At 40.7% G+C, this 20,812-nt stretch overlaps 1 protein-coding gene across 3 annotated transcripts in view; it reads left to right on the forward strand.

The window, feature by feature from the left end:
• apaf1 (apoptotic peptidase activating factor 1) overlaps positions 1-5,318 on the forward strand; it is a 246,539-nt gene extending 241,221 nt beyond the window's left edge. For all 3 annotated transcript variants that reach the window (XM_063072508.1, XM_063072510.1, XM_063072509.1), the window contains one exon: positions 4,481-5,318. In XM_063072508.1, the coding sequence (XP_062928578.1) occupies positions 4,481-4,627 (147 nt within the window). In that variant the 3' untranslated portion in view covers positions 4,628-5,318. The remainder of the gene's footprint in view (positions 1-4,480) is intronic.
• Positions 5,319-20,812: the final 15,494 nt, after the last annotated feature.

Consider the following 20,812-nt stretch of genomic DNA (forward strand, 5'->3'; position numbering starts at 1 on the left):
AATTCAGGCACAGAAGTAAGAAATGCATGGAGGAATACAGAACACAAGCACAAACGAGAGAATCTGCAGAAGCTGGAAATCCGAGCAACACACACAAAATGCTGGAGGAACGCAGCAGGCCAGGCAGCATCTATGGGGGGAAAAAGAAGTACAGCCAACGTTTCGGGCCGAGACCCTTCAGCAGGACTGGAGAATAAAAGATGAGTGGGTTTAAAAGGTGGGGTATGGCAGAAAGAAACACAAGGTCATAGGTGAAAATTGGAGAGGGAGGAATGAAGTAAAGAGCTGGGAGGTTGATTGATGAAAGAGATACAAGGCTGGAGAAGGGGGGAGTCTGATAGGTGGAGATAAAAGGCCATGGAAGAAAGAAAAGGGGGAGGAGCACCAGAGGGAGGCGATAGGCAGGTACCAAAGGGCCCATTTCTGTCCTCTTTCTGTTCTCTTCTGTTCTTTTTAATAAAATACACGATGAAGTCGCTAAATCTAATCTGAAAATATTAATAAAAAACAAAAAATCCAATATAATTACATTCAATCAGGATTATCTGGTAACTAATCAGCCATGTTGACTAGTATTTATCAGCAATGGTAATTAATTTTGTATTGTACATTTGCACTCTATTCATCTGTGGAATTCTACAAAATTCAGTCTGTGGTCTAAAAGAATACTGCTGACCCTGGGTTATATCAGTTCAAGTTACAGAAGTTCACCTTTAAACAACTGACAAATTGCCATCCAAAATTTAGCAATATAGAATAAAATTCACTCCCATGGAATTTATCTTTTTTTTTTAAGTTTTTTTTCAACTTGTGTTTATTGAAGCAAGAGTAGATGACACGATTTTATGTTATGAAAAATTGTACTACCAGCTGTACTAACAGATTGACCTCCCCCCAACTTCCCATAAGGTGGTGGTTGCCTTTACCATGGTTAAACCCCAAAGTCCAATAGAATGTAATTATCGGGGGTGCAGTGCTATATTAATGTTTGCATGATAATAGATCTTGAGGAAGTGCGCTGAAACAATCCCTGTAGTTTGTTTTCATTGTCTGAATTTTATTTCTGACGTTCGTTTCCTACCACGTCTATTTCTGCTGACACTGACTTGAATCACGGTAAAGCATATCAGTCAGCAAAGAAAACTTCTGGTCACCTTTTAACTGGAAGATGTTGTGTTGCATCAATTAATGCATCTTAGTAATGTTTGAGTTTAGTAATGTTTCTTGAATGCAGTACGGTTTCTTAATTTGATGAACTGTGGAGATTGTTGATCCCTCTGGCTCTTCCAGATGTTGGAATAAGGCTGAAAAGGTATTTCATGGGGGGAGTGAAATATCTCTCAATATTTCTCCCTTTCTGTGATCAGACTGTGTTAAAGTGTTTTACTATAAGAGAGCCAGTGATGAATAACCTTTGTGCGTTTGCCATCGGGAAAATATATTTTTAAGATCCAAGAATGTTGGTTTGACACTGCAGGCAGTGTTTTTTTCCCTTTGAAACCTTACTCAGATGAATCGGAAATTTCATTCATTGTTAGTGCCCCAATTGGAACACAATATATGACAAACACTATTGTAGAAAATCGTAAGGAGAAATAACCCTTAGGTTTGAGTTTCTAGAAATAATAGCTATGTTTTTGACAGATTCACTTTGGCATATTTTTTTGATGAGCTACTTAGGCCATTCTGATGTGCAGAGCAGTTAGTTTTCCCTCCGAGAGGATGACTGTGTCTTCGTTGGATAAATGATATTTAGATTGAAGGAGCTTGTCCTTATAGAACATTAGCAATAATGTGATTCAATAGGACTGAATAACTTTTGACATCAGTAATGCTGCTGTTATTTGCTGAAGGGGTTGTAAATTTTGAAAAATCTGTCATGGGAAGGGACTGCATTAAAGATGTTACACTTTATTCTGACTGTAATGTTTAAGTTACTTTATGAAAATGTGTTAGAAATGAAAGGTCCTACCAGTTTACTGATTTTTCTGTTGAGGGGTCTCATACCTACAACATTAGCTGTTTTTCATTTTACACAAGCTGCCTGACCTGTTTCCTGTTTTATTTCAGATTTCTGACATCTGCAGTTTTCGGATTGCCAATAAAGCTCAGGTGTTGACATTAAATGAATTGTAATTCAAAGCTGTTCAGCTACCTTTGAGACACTTCTATACTCATTACACTTGTGCAATGAGGTAATGAGATTCAGGAGAGCAGAAGTACTTTAAACTGACTAATTTAAAATACCTATCACTTGACAGGAAGCTACATTCCTATTTCTTGCAGGAGCTCAATAGTTTTTGTTGATTAGATCAGTCACTTCTAATTATAGTAGTGAAAAGGGCACTTCAAAATGAACTCATTTTGTTACCCTTTAAAACAAAAGGAGTCTTATAATCGCTGGTTTTTTGCATTACTGGCCTTTTTTGAAAGTGTGAAAGCGACACAGCTTCTCCTTATTTGAAGTGGTTTATAAAGTTACTTTCCCCAAACAGTAAGACTGATGAACACCTCCACACACTTAACCCACCCTACAACATTCCCCACCACCACGACTTTATCATTTCCTGTCAGTTGTCTTATGTACAGACTCTCCTGTGCCTGGTGTCACTTCATGGACATACAATCAGTCTATGTATATAAATTATCTTATGTTTTTATATTTATTGTGCTTTTCAAATTATTGTATTCTTTGTCTTCATTGCGTTTTTTTTGGCATTGTATCAGATCTGGAGTAACATTTATTTTGTTCTCCTTTACACTTGTGTACTGGAAATAACATTAAACAGTCTTAAATAATGGAATAATCTTACATGTTTTGCATCTGGGCTCTGCGTCAAGTATTCCTTCGTCAGTCCTAATTTAATCAGCTTAGGCTCCTCTGGCCCTTCGAGCCACGCCGCCCCAATAAACCCAATTAATCCTAACCTAATCACGGGACAATTTACAATGACTGATTAACCTATAACCTACCCAGTACGACTTTGGACTGTGGGAGGAAACCAGAATACCCAAGGGAAAACCCACGCATTCCATGGGGAAGGACATACAGAGACTCCTTACACACCGGTGCCGCAATTCAACTCCAAACACTGGAACGTCCCAAGCTGTAATAGGATCATGTTAACTGCTACACTACCATAGTACCCAATCTGCACCAGCATCATCCTTTAGCCTGAAACCTGAGAATACCCATCTCACTGCCTGAATGAGATCAGCAGCTCAGCAATAAATTGTTCAAAGTTATGTACAGGCACTCAAACGTAAACTGAAATTGGTAACAGTTATTCCAATTTGGAAACCTCGGCTGAAATCTACTTCTCAATGCACTATCATTCCATTCTATAATCAGACACATATTTGAACAGTAAAGCAGAAGTATGGATAATCACTGAGCAGCCCCCAAATTAGGATGATTCAAATGTCAGTGGACAAAGCAAGACAATAAAAGGAACAATTAAGTGGTTAAGAAAGCTGTAAATACAGCATTGGAATCTGATATAGAGAAAGTGTATTTATTAAAAACTTGCATCAAGTCACATCTAATGTCTGCTAGTCTCTTTTTATGTCTCAGTCGCATTGTAATTTGCTTAAACTGAGAGCGAGTTCAGCAGGACTATAAATGGCTTGCCCGCCTTTATCAGCTTTCTATGGCAGTACCTACCTGTTTTATCCTGTGCTAGCTATGAGGAAAATAAGAACTGTCTGCCCTGGTGATGTGTCACAAGGGTTCTCGTTGAAATCTGGAGAGCTAAAGACAAGAGGCATTTGGAAATAGTATTTGAAAAGAAAGATGTACTTAATCTGGGGCCAGACAGGTCAACATGTATTAGAATAAGGGGCAAAAGGAGCACTCTGAATTATTCCTGTGGTCACCAGGTTTCACCCTTCGAGTGACATTCCCCTCTTTCACCTTTCCTGCAGCTTTAAAAGTGTCGGTTGTCTCCTCCTCAATCTGAGAAAGGGCTTGTGTGGGTATTTCAACATTTTGTTTCTTTCTTGGTGGGGACTGGATATGTACTGTACACAAGGTGAACATTTATAGTCTGTCCCTAAATTTAAACTTGAACTGAGTTGTTAGACCAATTTCTGTGTTAATGAGTTGCATCATAAGGAAAGATTTTATAAATTAGGTCCATATGATACTAAAATATACAAGTTTCTTAGGGAAATTGATGTGGAATGTGCTGTGAGGATGTTTCCTTTAGATTGTTAACATAGTGAGGTTCTTATAACCTGATGATAAACCTCAATTGTTTTTGGCAAATGGCTGCAAATAAAACTGGTTTGATTTTTGCTTCGTGGTGCACTGTGGACCGTCAGCTGTAAGATTAATCTGGTCTTCTTGTGTTTGTCAATGTCAGAAAGAAAGATTGACTTCAAAGTGGACCAAAAAAAATCCCATTTGGATAGGTAGAGAACAAATTGGATGATAGTATTGTACAGTAAAATCTACAATAACATTACTTTTCTTTTACAGTGGTGGGATATGAATACTGGAGAATCTCTACAGACATTCTACACAAATGGGACAAACTTGAAATCCATACATGTTTCATCTGACTTCAAGACCTTTGTGACTATTGACAATATTGGAATCCTCTACATCTTGAAAATGATAACCTGAAATACATTACTCTGAAGAGACAAAACAGCAGCTTTTGTGATTTCTGCTGAGAGGATTTACATCTATTGCATTTAAAATGCTTTATTTGAAACTTTGAACAGAGCAAGCTTATGGACTATGAGCCATTTTATGTAAATTTTCTAATGGTTTTCATACCCAACAAATTGCTACTGAGCCATGGAGATTTATTGGTGATTTCAGCTACACGGAAACTAAGAGTGCCACATGCAAGAACAGCATGTGATAATATTTTCTGTTATTCACACCTCCTGCATCCAGTGACTCCACTGCTGGTATATTATTGCTTTGAGACTGTGGCGGAACGCATTAAAGATTTTAAGCACAGTGAGCAGCTTACAGAGGGTTTAAAGTACGTGACTGGTTTACAAATGCTCAAGGCTACTTGATCACTTTGCAATATGTGCTTGATACTGTTTACAAAAAACACACACCGACTACTTTTCTACTCAGGTTTGCAGCTTTTCATTTGATAAGAAAAGATGTTCTGTTTGATACCTGAGGATTGTTTGCAGGATTTCAGGAACAGTGTTTCAGAGAATGTTATAATCAGAGCTGAATAAGAATCTTATTTGAAGAGTATTGATCCTAAAAATGTTCATTTAAACTTCACGCCTCTGTTTCTACCAATTCTTATTTTCATAATTCATGCAATTAAAATTTTCATTACTATTTAAAATATTTATGTTTTCTGTGTGAAAAATATTACAGAGCACACTTCCCACTATGCCTTTTTCTGGAGTAATACTGACCTTCAAAATACTTTACCTCAGCATTTTTGTGCAATAGTGTATTAAATCATATGATGATGGGACGTGACATTGAAATCTGGTGTTAACCGAAACTGGGCAATCTGGATGAACAGGATATTATAGGAGGGCTGGAGTCTGAGTCCATCTATCTAGCTCACATGCAGTTCAACTTCCCAGTTACAACATAGTTGGTATGACAAAACTGTCTATACAGGATTACTTTAGATTACTGTTGGATTTGGGTAATCTAGGAGCATTGACCATACTTACAGTCTTTGAGGGAAACCTTATCCATCAGGGGCAGTTTGATATTTTTCAGTTTCTCTTGGGGAAAATGTACATAAAAGCTAAGAAACCTTGAAAATCAGGAATTAACATCATTTCCCAAAATTTATAAATCTAAGAGTCTCAGGGTCTAAGGAAGGACTCTGGATTACCGCAGGTAAAAAAGGCTGTACAACCTCCTAACTCAGCCGAATTGTTGCTTGTGACCCTTAGCTTACTGTAGGCAGGCAGGAAGGGTCAATGGCTCCCAGCCAACTGAACATACACTATGTCCATGTTTGAACTTACAGAACTGAGATCAGCAGTGTCAAATATTTAGGTTTCTGGAAATGGATAAACGAGGAAGAAGCTGGTCCTGCAATTGGTACTTTTGATATGGTCTCCTTCAAAATAATTAAGTATGCATAAGGTTCAATTAATTTACATTTATATGATAATGTTTGGTGGTATACACCAAGCATTGCTATTGCAGTTCAGCTTACATTTAACACCAATAAAAATTAATCCCAAAATCTAGGATAATTCAGGAAAAACCTTGCTTAAAATATTAATACAATTTACTTATGCATGGAAAAGGAACCTAGAGACTATTCAATTGGTTAGGGTTCAAAATGAGGCTTGAGATGCCAAGAGAAAGTGGTTTTACAGAATTTTGGTTTAACATTACTTGGAAATGGTGTCATAGTTAACTTTTAAAAGTCTTGAGTTATTTTACAGGATCATTTGACCTCTTTTAAAGTACAGGAAAATTTGTCTTAATGTTTACAGAGTTCAAATGATTCAACACATTAAGCCTAAGTTCCGCTCAGAGTAGAAACCACAGTGTACTGAGTTCGATTTCCTATAAAATCTCCTTGAAAACATTAGTAATATTTTTATTTCATGTTAGAAATATAAATAATATGAACTAAAATATATCAATCAATTGACATGATTACAGTGCACTAGGTTTTAGTCACTTTCCCCAGACACAAGAGATACTACAGATGCTGGAAATCTAGAGCAAAACACACTGTGCTGGAGGAGCTCAGCAGGTCAGGCAACATCTATGGATGGGAATAAAAAGTCAACATTTCAGGCCAACACCCTTTATTATTTTTCCTGTTTGTTAAACTACCAGAACAAAACTAAATTGCGAATTAGGAGGGAGGAATTCCCAAAAAAAATCATCAATGGACTCTCAGAAAAATTTTGGAGCTGCATGCACCCCTATAATATCTTAAAGTGGATGGTGTCCTGCGGAAGGGTTTCTGCCCAAAACATTGACTACTTTTTTCCGTAGATACTGCCTGGCCTGTTGGGTTCCTGCAGCATTTTGTGAGTGTTGCTCAGATTTCCAGCATCTGCAGATTTTCTCTGTTTGTGGTGTGATATTTGATGCTTTGTTCTTAATTGTCCACATTTTCCCAGATTACATTTAAATTAAGGTAAAAATTGCATAGTTTTTAAAAGTTTAAGATGTTCCAAACAGTCAAGCTGTTTGATAGATAGCTTCACATTGTTCAGATTGGCAACACCTCTTCCACAATCTCCATTAGCACAGGTTCACCCTCTGCTCCACTTGCTTTACAGTTAATGACTGTGAGTCTAAGCAGAGCTCCAATGCCAGATTAAGTTCGCTGACAAACACCACTGACGTTGGCTGAATCAAAGGTAATGATGAGTCAGCAGCTAGGAGGGAGACTAGCTGAATGGTGCCACAACAACAACCTCTCACTCAATGTCAGCAGGACCAAAGAGCTGATTATTAACTTGAGGAGGAGGAAACCAGAGATCCTTGAGCCAGTCCTCATCAGGGGTATCAAAGGTGGAGAGGGTCAGCAGCTTTAAATTCCTGGGTGGTACATTTCGGAGGACCCAGCACATAGGTGCAATTATGAAGAAAGCATAGCAATACCTCTACTTCCTTAGGGGTTTGCAAAGATTCAGCATAACATCTAATACTTTTGCAAAGTTCTAAAAGTGCGTGGTGGAGGGCATGTTGACTGGTTGTGTCACAGCCTGGTATGGAAACGCCAATGCCCTTGATTAGAAAATCCTACAGAAAGTAGAAGATATGGCCCAGTCCCTCATAGTTAAAGCCTTACCATCCACGGAGCACATCTACATGGAGTGCTGTTGTAGGAAAGCAGCATCCATTATGAGGGATCTCCACCATTGAGGTCATGCTCTCTTCTCGCTGCAGCCATCAGGAAGAAAATACAGGAACCTCAGGACTCACTACTGATAGGAACCGATATCACCCCTCAACTGTCAGGCTCTTGAACCAGTGGGGATAAATTCATTCAACTTCACTTGCCCCATTACTGAACTGTTCCCACAAGTTAAGGACAGAGCTTAACAGCAGCTCCTTTGAGCTCATCTGTGGAAACAATTTAATTTCTACCTTTAATATCTGTCTTTTCTCCCTTTTCAAGGTGGATGGAATTCTGTCAGAGACCCTGACTAGAATTACACTTAGACTTCGGTTCTTTGCGATGGCGGGACCCACACCTGGGGGCTCACAACCGGTCGCTTTTTGATATCCCAAGGACGCGGCTTAGGAGACGAGCATGCCTTTGGGGTTCTGTGGCTTCATGACTCTGTGCGTGAGCCAACTTTATGCTGGTGCTGCCGACTGTTAGGTGAGAGAGAGGGAGAGAGTTTGTTGCCAATTCTCTAATCTGAGAACACTTGGGGGGGAGGGATGGAAGAAAAAGCGATGCAGCAGGCATTCACATCGCAAATCAGCGAATTGTTTACGCCTCCCCTCTCGCTGTGAAAGGGTGACACATCTGTGCCCCTTTATTGGGGTGAGAGCGAGCCTGCGGTATATTGATTTGTTGGGTGAACGATTAGTTTATGTTGTACTGCAGATCATGGTCTTTCTTGGGTGCTTTGCTATTTCTTGCTTGGGGGTGGAGGGTGCTGATGCTTTTTTTTTGCTGAAATGGGAGGGGGAGGGTAGTTGCTTTGGGGGTGCTTGTGCTTGGGAGGAGGAGTGGGGAGGCTTTGTGGTTTAAACATTTTTTACCGTCACTCATTCTTTGGGGCACTCTTCTGTTTTCATGGATGTCTGTGAAGAGCAAGAATTTCAGGTTGTATGTTGTATACATTTCTCTGATACTAAATGGAACTATTCAAATCTTTGGTTCTCGGTGTTTATTGTTTACTTATTTATTTCTCTCTTGTATTTACAGTTTGTCTTTTCCACATAGGTTGTTTGTCCGTCCTGTCTTTCATTGATTCTATTGTGTTTCTTGGATTTACTGAGAATGCCCACAAGAAAAGAATCTCAGGGTTGTATAAGGTGACATACGTGTACTTTGATAATAAATTTACTTTGAATTTGCTAATCGGATTAGTGCCTGCTTCACTGAGGAAGTTCATCCCAGGGAATCTGCTGTAGGTAATTATAGGTTTAGAGGATTAGTGGGAATTAAACAGTTCTGAGGAAATCCCAGGGCCATCTAAAGGGAAGCTGGAATAATGTCTGCAAATTGGAAACATAAAGGACACACAAATACAGAAGTCCCTATCTTATAGATAATTACTTTCATTAGTTTGCAAGTCATTTTCATGCACAGTTTGGATATTATGTTTACTAATCACTTTTGCAGACATCCCATATTTTTAAATAGGCCTCTTGATAAACCTGCAGAAGGAACCACACAGGAGATCAGGAATAATTCCAGGCTCTGCAGGTAAGTATTTATCTGCCAGCATTATTGTATAACAGAAAGAAAATATATTTAAAACACAGCACTGTTGTTGCGAATCAGTTGAACAATTAGCAGACAGTTTAAGACACCATGGAGTGCTCAAGATTGGCAAGTGAAAGGATAAATTGCTAAGTGCATAGAAGTTTTTCCTCAACTGTGACCAAATTCTATTTATGTGTTCATTTATAAAGTAGTGGACTTAATAACTTCTCTATAACTATCATTCTTGTTAGGCTGTACATTGTATGAAATTAATTGAAACATTTGAATCTGCTGTAAAATTATTTCATTTTCAACACCAGACCATTTGTGATGCTATATATTTTTTCGATCTCATACAGCTGTCAAGGTTTTTTTTTCAGAACTTAATTACAAATTCACAAAAATCTTGCACAATCAAAGGAGACCTTTTGATTCACCCTGGCTGTTATGGCTTTCTGAAAGAGGTCTAATTGTAGCTTTTCCTTTTGTCCCATCTTCCTATAAATATCTCCTTCGCTGTTGCTCAGCATACAATGTATTAAGATGCCCCTAAGGATCCAGCATGCTTCAACTCTGGCTCTTTAGATTCTGAGGTAACGAATAATATCCCAGCGTGGCACCTACAAAATCAGAATCAGGTGTATTATTGTCGTGAAATTCGTTGTTTTGCTGCAATTAATTTTGCAATACAAAAAAACTACAATAAGAACATATAATAGTGCAAAATACTGAGGTGTGTTCATGGGTTCACGGGCCATTCAGAAACCTGATGGTGGGCGGGTAAGGTGGGGGGGTGGTGGGTGAGGAAGGAGCTGCTCCTGAAATGTTCAGCGTGCATCTTCACACTCCTTTACCTCGTTGATGGTAGTAATGAGAAGAGGGCACATCTTGGTTGGTGAGGGTCTTTCATGATGGATGCCACTTTCTTGAGGCATCACCTTTTGAAAATATCCTTGATGGTTAGAAGGCTAGTGCCCATGATGGAGCTGGATGAATTTACAAGACTCTGCAGCTTTTTCCCAATCCTGTGCATTGACACCTGAATATCATACAGTGATGCAACTAGTCAGAATGCTCTCCATGGTGAATCTGTAGATGTTTGCCAGTCTTTGACATACTAAATCAACTCAAACTCCTTATGACATATAACCACTCCCTTGCCACCTTCATAATTGCATCAATATGTTGGGTCCAGGATAGATCTTCAGAGATGTTGACACCCAGGAACTTGAAGCTGCTCCCCCTTTCCACTCCTGACCTCTCAGTTAGAACTCCTGTTCTCCTGATTTACTGAAGTCCACAATCAACTCCTTGATCTTTCTAATATTGAGTGCAAGCTTATTGTAGCGACATCTCTCTGTTCACCTTGTCGTCACCTTCTGAAATTCTGCCAACAGTTGTGACGCTGGCGAATTTATAGATAGCAGTTGATCTTTGCATGGCCTCACAATCATGAGTGTAAAGCAATGGGCTAAACACACATACCTGAGGTGCATCTGTGATACTCTGCAAGGAGATGTTATTTCTGATCCACGCTGACTGTGGTCTCCCCGTGAGGAAGTCAAGGATCCAGGTACAGAGGCTAGATTTTGAAGTTTGTTGGTTAGTACTGAGGATGTGATTGTGTTGAACGCTGAGCTGTTATCAATAAACAGCAGCCAGGTTGTCCAAGTCTGAGTGGAGAGCCAGTGAGATTGAATCCGCTGTAGACCTATTGTGGCAGTAGGCAAATTACAGCAGCTTCAGGTCCTTGCTTAGGCATGACTTCATCCTAAACATGATCAACTTCTCAAAGTACTTTGTCACAGTAGATGTGAATGCTACTGGTGATGTTCACTGAGGCAGTACAGGAGTGACGGGTAATTAGGACCTTCGTTTCACTGGTTACAATGGATTGTGAGTACTCCCACCGCATGGGCTCTAAGTTCCCAGTGCTACCGTGAATGCTTCTTCTCCATGTTGAGGAATTCCAGGACTCGGTTAGGAAACTGCATTTTGCTTCTAAAGGTTTCAAGAATATCCTTGAATCTTTTCCTGTGCTCCTTCATAACCTCTTACTGTGCCAGAGTTTTGAATTGAGTCTGGAAATTCTGGGGCTCTGTTGTCTTTGAAGAGGGCACTCCCATTGGTTCACTTCTCTTGCCAGTGGAAATAGCATTTGCAGTACATCTGTTGTATTTGAAGGTGCTCACTATAGAATCAGAATCAGAATCTTTTATTATCGCCAAGTATGTGGACACATACAGGGAATTTGATGCCGGTTTCCCTGAGCTCTCGCTGTACAGAATCAAAAAGCAAACAAAACAATAGTGCAAATAATCGTGAACTATACACAATGAGGTATACCTGTGTATGTACAGGTGGACTTGGTTTATAATAGACTAAAATTCAAGTGTTCATAAGACTGATGGCATACGGAAAGAAACTGTTCTTGTACCTATTTGGCAGGGTGATGGTAACCGGAATGATAGAACAGAGGAAGGGAAAAACAGAAATAAATCTAAGATAGTGAGCAGTAAAGATGTCAGGAAAGACAGGCAGATTTGATGGGGCAGATTTGTAGCCATTGGGATGAGCTGCAGTGCAATAAAGTTGCAGTGAAATCAAAGCGAAAAGTACCAAATGCTGGTCTTAAGGTGTTATACTTAAATGCACGCAGCATAAGGAATAAGTCGGATGATCTTGTCATACAGCTGCAGATTGGCAGGTATGATATTGTGGCCATTGCTGAGACCTGGCTAAAGGATGCATGTCTCTGGGAGCTGAACGTCCAAGGATACACAGTGTGTTGGAAGGATAGGAAGGTAGGCAGAGGGGGAGGCATGGCTTTATTGGTAAATGATATTAAATCATTAGAAAGAGGTGATACAGGATCGCAAGGTGCAGAATCTTTATGGGTTGAGCTAAGAAATCGCAGGGGTAAAAGGACCCTGATGGCAGTTATTTATAGGCCTCCAAACAGCTGCAGTGATGTGGACTACAAATTACAACAGGAAATAGAAAAGGCTTGTCAGAAGGGCAGTGTTATGATAATTGTGGGGGATTTTAACATGCGAGTGGATTGGGAAAATCAGGTCGGCACTGGATCTCAAGAAAGAGAATTTGTAGAATGTCTGCGAGATGGCTTTTTAGAACAGCTTGTTGTTGAGCCCACTAGGGGATCGGCTGTACTGGATTGGGTATTGTGTAATGAACCGGAGGTGATTAGAGAGATTGAGGTGAAGGAACCCTTAGGAGGCAGTGATCATAACATGATTGAGTTCACTGTGAAATTTGAAAAAGAGAAGCCGAAATCTGATGTGTCGGTATTTCAGTGGAGTAAAGGAAATTATAGTGGCATGAGAGAGGAACTGGCCAAAGTTGACTGGAAAGGGACACTGGCGGGAAGGATGGCAGAGCAGCAGTGGCTGGAGTTTATGCGAGAAGTGAGGAAGGTGCAAGACAGGTATATTCCAAAAAAGAAGAAATTTTCGAATGGAAAAAGGATGCAACCGTGGCTAACGAGAAGTCAAAGCCAAAGTTAAAGCAAAGGAGAGGGCATACAAGGAAGCAAAAATTAGTAGGAAGACAGAGGATTGGGAAGTTTTTAAAAGCTTACAAAAGGAAACTAAGAAGGTCATTAAGAGGGAAAAGATTGACTATGACAGGAAGCTAGCAAATAATATAAAAGAGGATACTAAAAGCTTTTTCAAGTAAATAAAGAGTAAAAGACAGGTGAGAGTAGATATAGGATGGATAGAAAATAATGCTGGAGAAATTGTAATGGGAGATAAGGAGATGGCAGAGGAACTGAATGAGTATTTTGCATCAGTCTTCACTGAGGAAGACATCAGTAGTATACCGGACACTCCAGGGTGGCAGGGAAGAGAAGTGTGTGCAGTCACAATTATGACAGAGAAAGTACTCAGGAAGCTGAGTACTGTATCCGGTGCTATCCCTAACAGCTCTATTAAACCTTCCCACCAGGATATTGGTCCCCCTCCGGTTCAGGTGTAACCTGTCCATTTTTAACCGGTCATACATCCCCAAAAGAGATCCCAATGATCCAAGAATCTGAAGCCCTGCCCCCTGCACCAGTCTCTCAGCCACGCATTCATCTGCCTGATCCTACTAGCACATGGCACAGGTAGCAATCCCGAGATTACTACCCTGGAGGTCCTGCTTCTCAGCTTCCTTCCTAACTCCCAGAAATCTCTCTTCAGGACCTCCTCCCTTGTCCTATCTATGTCATTGGTAACAACATGTACCAAGACAACTGGCTGCTCGCCCTCTCCCTTCAGAATATTCTGGACCCGATCTGAGACATCCCGTACCCTGGCACCTGGGAGGCAACACACCTGGCTTCACCTATCACCAACTAGCTTGTCCTCTTTCCATTCCCCCCCCCCCATCACTTCTTCATTCTGGCATCTTCCCCCTCCCTTATCAGTCCTGATAGAGGTTCTTGGCCAGAAACATCAACTATTATTTCATTTTCATGGATGCTGCCTATCCTGCTGAGTAGCTCCAACATTTTGTGTGTGTGTTGCTCTGGATTTCCAACATCTGCAGAATCTCTTGTGTTTGTGGCTTCAACAATGTTCCACGGGAAAGGGGCAGTGCTGTGTCTTGTGTACTTGTACAGCAACCAGTTATATTCCTGACTTTGGGAAATCGTAAAATCTGCATTTGGAAGATGCTTCTTCCTCATTGGCCAATAGAACAAAATTAAAAGATACAGCAGTTCAAACACTTTGGGAGTTCTATTTGCAATGTTTTTAATTCTCAAAAGCACAAAGGAATCAGTGAGTTAAGTACTGAGGGGATGATGGTATTGGTTGGCTGCCTGGTGTCCAGTTTCAGATACCCTGGGTACAAAGACTAGCAAAGAAAGTTTTCCGCCTTTCCTTTGTCTCTGGAGCACATGGCACAAAACACTTGGGAAGGTATGTCCCATGCACACTTTTAACTAAGTATCTGTTGAATGCTTAGCTTTGTATTTTGTTTAACCTGGAGGATCAAGAATGCTTGGTTGAATTTTTTACTGTTTGTAAATAAATAAATCTGGCCCTGCAAGCAGGGTTTGTTGTTTGAGCAGAAAATACATTTCTTTCAAAGGTAATTTAAAAGAGAGGACCCCCCCCACCCCCAGTATGAGGGGTACTGAGCCCTAGGGTGGTTGGATAATAGCACAGGTTTTGGGAGACTCACTAACCTACTGATGAGTATGGAGTGCCAGTGGATTGGTCAGATCAATTAGATTTCACCAGGGTTGAAATGGGACAGCACATTGTTTCCATACTTCAAATGTTGGGTTTTCCCAGGAGAAAGGATAGCTGACAGGATGCTTTCTGGCTGTTTGCAGTTATCATCTCGTACAACACCAGTATAAGATGATCGTGCATCTTAAGAATGAGGTGGAGGACCTAAATCAGTGCTGTAACATTCTGAGAGAATTACTGTTGATGGCCCAGACTTGGGCTGTAAAGTTTGAAGATAAGAAAGTAGCAAGAGGTTGTCAGCTGTTGAAGGTCCAGCAATTAGAAGCTGCCAGTCAGGCACATTGGCCGTCCAATACTGTTGAGACTCAAGCTTTAATGTGGCAGGGTGACAATCCTACTGTGGGGATGGGGATGAATGGCAGTTACTGGATATGCCTACCCATGGTCCCTACAGGGTGGCGTGGTTGATATGTGGTGCCATATGTACACCACCCCAGCGCCCTGATTGAGCACCTTGCTCATGCTGGTTGGCAAAGTAAGAGCTATTACAAAGGAAGGAAGGTTTTGACTGATAGGCTTTCCCAGCATGGTATGTCCAGACTGTCCCCGGAACTGACTTTGATGGCCTTAGATGACCTGCTCACAAAAAAAGATGGCACCTGTACTGTAGTTGGTCAGCAAAGCTGCACCTACATTCCTGATGGGTCGGTTAACATCACTCACCTGGTTGATGACAACAGTGTATAAGATTAAGTGGGAGGATCAGCTCATTAACTATTACACTTCAGGGTGGGGCTTGTGGCCCTTCGGGCGCAGGGAGGCTGGTGGACTACTGTAGTATACTGGGGGCGGGGGGGGGGCGGTGGGAGACCATTGGTTTTACAGTACAAAGTGTTGTGTTTGTGTTTTATATGTAGCTTTGTTGGGTGCTAGTCTGAGGGTCAGATCATCGTGGTATCGCGACTTTCGAGGGGTGAAGTGTCCTGTGGGGATGTGGCTTGTTCTTCTTGTCTAAGCTGCTTCTGTCCTGATTGGTTAGCTTAGACGCAGCAACTGCCCTTCCCCGTCCAGTTTCAAATGTCCTGAGCACAGCGAAAGATTTTTCTCTTTCTTTTTTGTCTCTGGGTCTCATGGCACAGAACCCTTGGGAAGCCCCGCAAGCACTTCTAACTAAGTATCTGTTTGTTGTAATCTTAGATTTGTAATTTGTGTAACTTGGGGAAACAAGAATGCTTGGTTATTTTTTTTTACCGTTTGTAAAACAATGATTAAATACTTATTTGTAGACAGTGGTTTCTGGCTCACTCACCAAACCCACCAACCTGATTCAATGATAAAATCTGGATTGTCAGTCTTGAACACCACATATCTAGCCCTCAGCAGTCTCCTGTTTTATCCAGGACTTCTGGTTTAGGAAGACTCGCTAAGTTCTAGAAAGTACACACACAACCGCACAAGTCTTGATAAAGTCATTGGCAGCAGTGGAATGCTCATTCAGATTTGAAGATGAATCACTGAATGTGATCCAGTCCAGTGATTCAAAGCAGTCCTGTAAGCGATGCTCCGCCTCGCTTGCCTATACCTTTGTCATCCGAGCCACTGGCACCACAGTCCTTAGTTTCTGATGGTATGTCGGGAGTAGAAGTACAGCGAGGTGATCAGACTTGCCAAAGTGCGGGTGTGGGATGTTCTTGACGATGGTGTGACAGTGATCCGAGTGTGTTGACTCCCGTTTCCCCAGTTGACACAGTAGCGGTAGAGACATCTTCAAACTGGCCTTAATCATGGTGATTGGGAAGGCAACGAAAGGCACTCTCATGACCATTGATCACAATGGTCAGCTTGAGAGCCAGCCTGACGTCTGCCAGGGGCGGAACGTGCACCGCCACCAGAAATGATCGCAGAGAATTCCCTCGGCAGCTAGATTGACACTGTTTTGTCGTGCAACATTTCTGTGGGACTTCTCAAACTGGTGCCATGTCAGAAACATTAACGTTTCTGTGGTCAGTCAGAAATACAAAACAGCAGAGTCAGAATCCCCTAATGATGAGAAAGAAGGATTTAATGCCAAATAATTATAACCAATTGGGGAGAAGAAAAGCTAGCGTTTTCAAACTAACTCACTAGCTACTTAAAAGGAATTTATTTAAATTACATAATTCCAAAGAATTATCAATCCCCTACCAATGATGTACATCAACTGAGGTGCATTATAAAACTACAACGGCAACGAGATAAGTTGTTTTCACAGTTCATTTAATGTTGAGAACAGGCCAAAAGATATTTTGCAACATCTCTTTCCTGCAGCCTCTCTCTGAACATGTAACCTTAAAGCTAACTTTCATTAATCACTTCCTTCTATCCTGCACGAGGTTATTTCATTAATGAGCAGACAGGGAATGAACATTCTATTGCCCTGTGCTTTAATCAACCATAAATGTCTGCACATAACACTTTGATTATACATTGTGGAAGTTGATTACATTTTAATGAAGGTTTCAAAGCAGAGTTACCTCGACTGACACAAGATTTTTTAGAAAAGATTTAGTTTTTATGTGGTTTTCAGCCCCCGTGGTCACTTTTAGTTTTAAAAATAAATGTGATGTGTTTTAAATACTGTTAGCTTTTTCTTTCTGGGTTTATTATCCATGCATCACTGCAGCTGTGAACACAATGCTTTTCTTTCCGACATAATTATAGGCATCTCTGTTGAACTGCTTTATTGCCCGAGTGGTCAAGGTACAATATTAAGCCACGCAGAATAGATAATTCTTTGTGTATGTGATGAGGAACAATATCTACACAAGTCACTCGCTATAAAGTTGGCTGGTTAAAGCGTTGGGAGTGTTGTAATTGGTTTGAGCACCTGTGGACTAGGGTTGTCAGCTGATAATTGTGTTTGCACTAGGATGCTGCCCCGTGGTCAACAGGATAGATAGTGTTTACCAACCATCCTTTCCAAAGACTTCCGACATACCTTCACTTCATAAATCTGCACACAATTTGCTAACGTGTCAGAACAACTCTCAGTCAATTTACCTTGCAGCTACAACAATAAAATAGTCCTGATTAAAGTTGATAAGTTCCTCTGTGTGACCGATTACTAAACAGGATAAAATAACCCTCCACACATTTTTGAGCTTGTCTGTAGCCTTTAACGTTGTTAACTATATTGCTGTCGTCTAGTATCTCCTCTAAACTCAGCTCTTATTTGTCTGGTAATAATCATCAATGGGGTCACCTGCAGGTACTTCCCCTCTCCCACTTCTCATGTAAATGTTGTGCCTAATCACATACACGAGGAATTACTAGTTCACTGTTGAGACAAATCCCCAAATCACATTGTGCTCTCCACGAGCTTTGATTTGTCACACTACTGTCTGCCAATCAGTACTGGATTAAATTTGAAAATTCTAATTACAACCTAACTAAATTAGGGAATAGTATTTTATCCTGCAACATGAACTCCAAAATATGCCATGTGCCAAAAAATCAGAAGTGACAATGAAATAAGACCATAAGATATAGGAGCAGAATTAAGCCTTTAGGCACCTCAAGTCTGCTCCAACATTTCATCATAGCTGATCCAATTTACATTCAGCCCCAATCTCCTGCCTTCTCCCCATATCCCTTCATGCCCTGACCAATCAAGAATCTATCAACCTCTGCCTTAAATATACAAACGTACATAAAGACTTGGCCTCCACAGCTGCTGGTGTTGAAGGATTCCGCAGATTCACCACTCCCCAGCTAAAGAAATTCCTCCTCATCGCCATACTAAAAGAAAGCCCCTCTATTTTGAGATTGTGTCCTCTGGTCTTAGACTCTCCTACATCCTCTCCACATCCACTCTATCATTCAATAGATTTCAATGAGGTCACCCCTCATCCTTCTGAATTCCAGTGTATACATGCCCAGAGCCAGTAAAAGTTCTTCAGATGACAAGCCATTCAATCCTGGAATCATCATTGTGAACCTCCTTTGAACCCTCTTCAGTTTCAACACATCCTTTGTATAATAAGAGGCTCAAAACTGCTCACAAGTGAGACCTCATCAGTGCTTTATAAAGTTTCAAAATTACATCCCTGTTTTTATATTCTAGTCCTCTTGAAATGAATGCCAACATTGCATTTGCCTTTGTCACCACAGACTCAGTCTGCAAATTAACCTTTAGAGAATCCTGCACGAGGACTCCCAAATCCCTTTGTGCCCCAGTTTTTTTGTATTTACTCTCCATTTAGAAAATAGAAAACGTTTTCATTTCTTCTACCAAAGTGCATGACCATATATTTCCTGACACTGTATTCCATCTGCCATTTCTTTACCCATTCTTCTAATCTGTCCTCTGTAGCCTCTCTACTTCCTCAAAACTATATGTCTGTCCACCTATCTTCATATCGTCTGCAAACTTTGCAAGAAAACCATCAATTCTGTCATCCAAATCACTGAACACCACTCGTCACCAGCAGCCAACCAGAAAAGGCTCCTTTTGTTCCCACTCTTTACCTCCTGCCAATCAAATGCTGCTTTATTCGTGTTGGAATCTTTACTGTAATACCATGGGCTCATAGCTTGTTAAGCAGCCTCATGTGTGGCCCCTTGTCAAAGGCCTTCTGAAAATCTAAGTACACAATTTCAATCAATTCCCATTTGTCTATCCCACTTGTTTCTTCAAAGAATTCCAACAGATTTGTCAGGCAAGATTTTCACTGGAGGAAACCATGCTGACTATGGCCTATTTTATCATGTACCTCCAAGTACCCTGAGACCTCATCCTTGATAGTTGACTGGAAAATTGCAAATGTAACTTCACTCTTTAAAAAAGGAGGGAGACAGCGGAAAGGAAATTATAGACCGATTAGCCTGACCTCGATGGTTGGGAAGATGTTGGAAACAATTTTTAAGGATGTAATTATGGAGTACTTAATGACACAGGACAAGATAGGACAAAGTCACCATGGTTTCCTTAAGGGAGAATCTTGCTTGATGAACCTGTTGGGATTCTTTGAGGAGATTTCAAGAAGGATAGATAAAGAGGATGCGGTGGATGTTCTATATTTGGATTTTCAGAAGGCCTTTGACGTGGTTCCACACATGAGACTACTTACTAAGTTAAGAGCTCAAGATATTACAGGAAAGTTACTGACATGGTTAAAGCATTAGCTGATTGGCAGACGGCAGTGAGTGGAAATAAAAGGATTCTTTTCTGGTTGGCTGCCAGTGACTAGTGGTGTTCCACAGGGGTTAGGTGTTGTGACTGCTCTTTATGCTATATATCAATGATTTAGATGATGGTATAGATGGATTTGTTGCCAAGTTTACAGATGATACAGAGATTGGTGGAGGGGCAGGTAGTGTTGAAGAAATGGGTAGGATGCAGAAGGACTTAGTTTAGGAGAATGGGCAAGAAAGTGGCAAATTAAATATGATGTTGGAAAATGCATCGTCATGCACTTTTGTAGAAGAAATAAATGTGCAGACTATTTTCTATGTGGAAAGAAAATCCAAAAATCTGAGATGCAAAGGGACTTGGGAGTTCTTGTACAGAACATCCTAAAGGTTAACTTGTCAGTGGTGAGGAAGGCAAATGCAATGTTATCATTCATCTCAAGAGGTCTAGAATACAAGAGCAGGGATGTGATACTGAGGCCTTATCAGGCACTGGTGTGGCCTTACCTTGAACATTGTGAACAGTTTTGGGCTCCTCATCTTAGAAAAGATGTGCTGGCATTGGAGAGGGTTCAGAGGAAGTTCACACAGATGATCCAGGAATGAAAGGGTTATCATATGAGGAACATTTGATGGCTCTGGGTCTGTACTCACTGGAATTTAGAAGGATGAGGGAGATCTCATTAAAACCTTTTGAATGTTGAAAGGCTTTGACAGAGTAGATATGGAAAGGATATTTCCCATGGTGGGGTTTCTAGGACAAGAGGGCACAGCCTCAGGATAAAGGGGTGTCCATTTAAAAGAGATGCAGAGAAATTTCTTTAGCCAGAGGGTGGAGAATTTGTGGAATTTGTAACCACAGGTGGCTATGGAGGCCAGGTCATTGGGTGTACTTAAGGCAGAGATTGATAGGATCAGCCATGATTGAATGGCGGAGAAGACTTGATGGGCCAAGTGACCTAATTCTTCTCCAATGTCTTCTGGTCTTATTATATCCACTCTTGTCTATCTTTTACACTTTATGTATCTGAAGAGACTTTTCGTATCGTCTTTAATATTATTGGCTAGCTTACTTTC

The sequence above is a fragment of the Mobula hypostoma genome, chromosome 20 (genome assembly GCF_963921235.1).
Source record: "Mobula hypostoma chromosome 20, sMobHyp1.1, whole genome shotgun sequence".
Lineage (NCBI taxonomy): Eukaryota > Metazoa > Chordata > Chondrichthyes > Myliobatiformes > Myliobatidae > Mobula > Mobula hypostoma.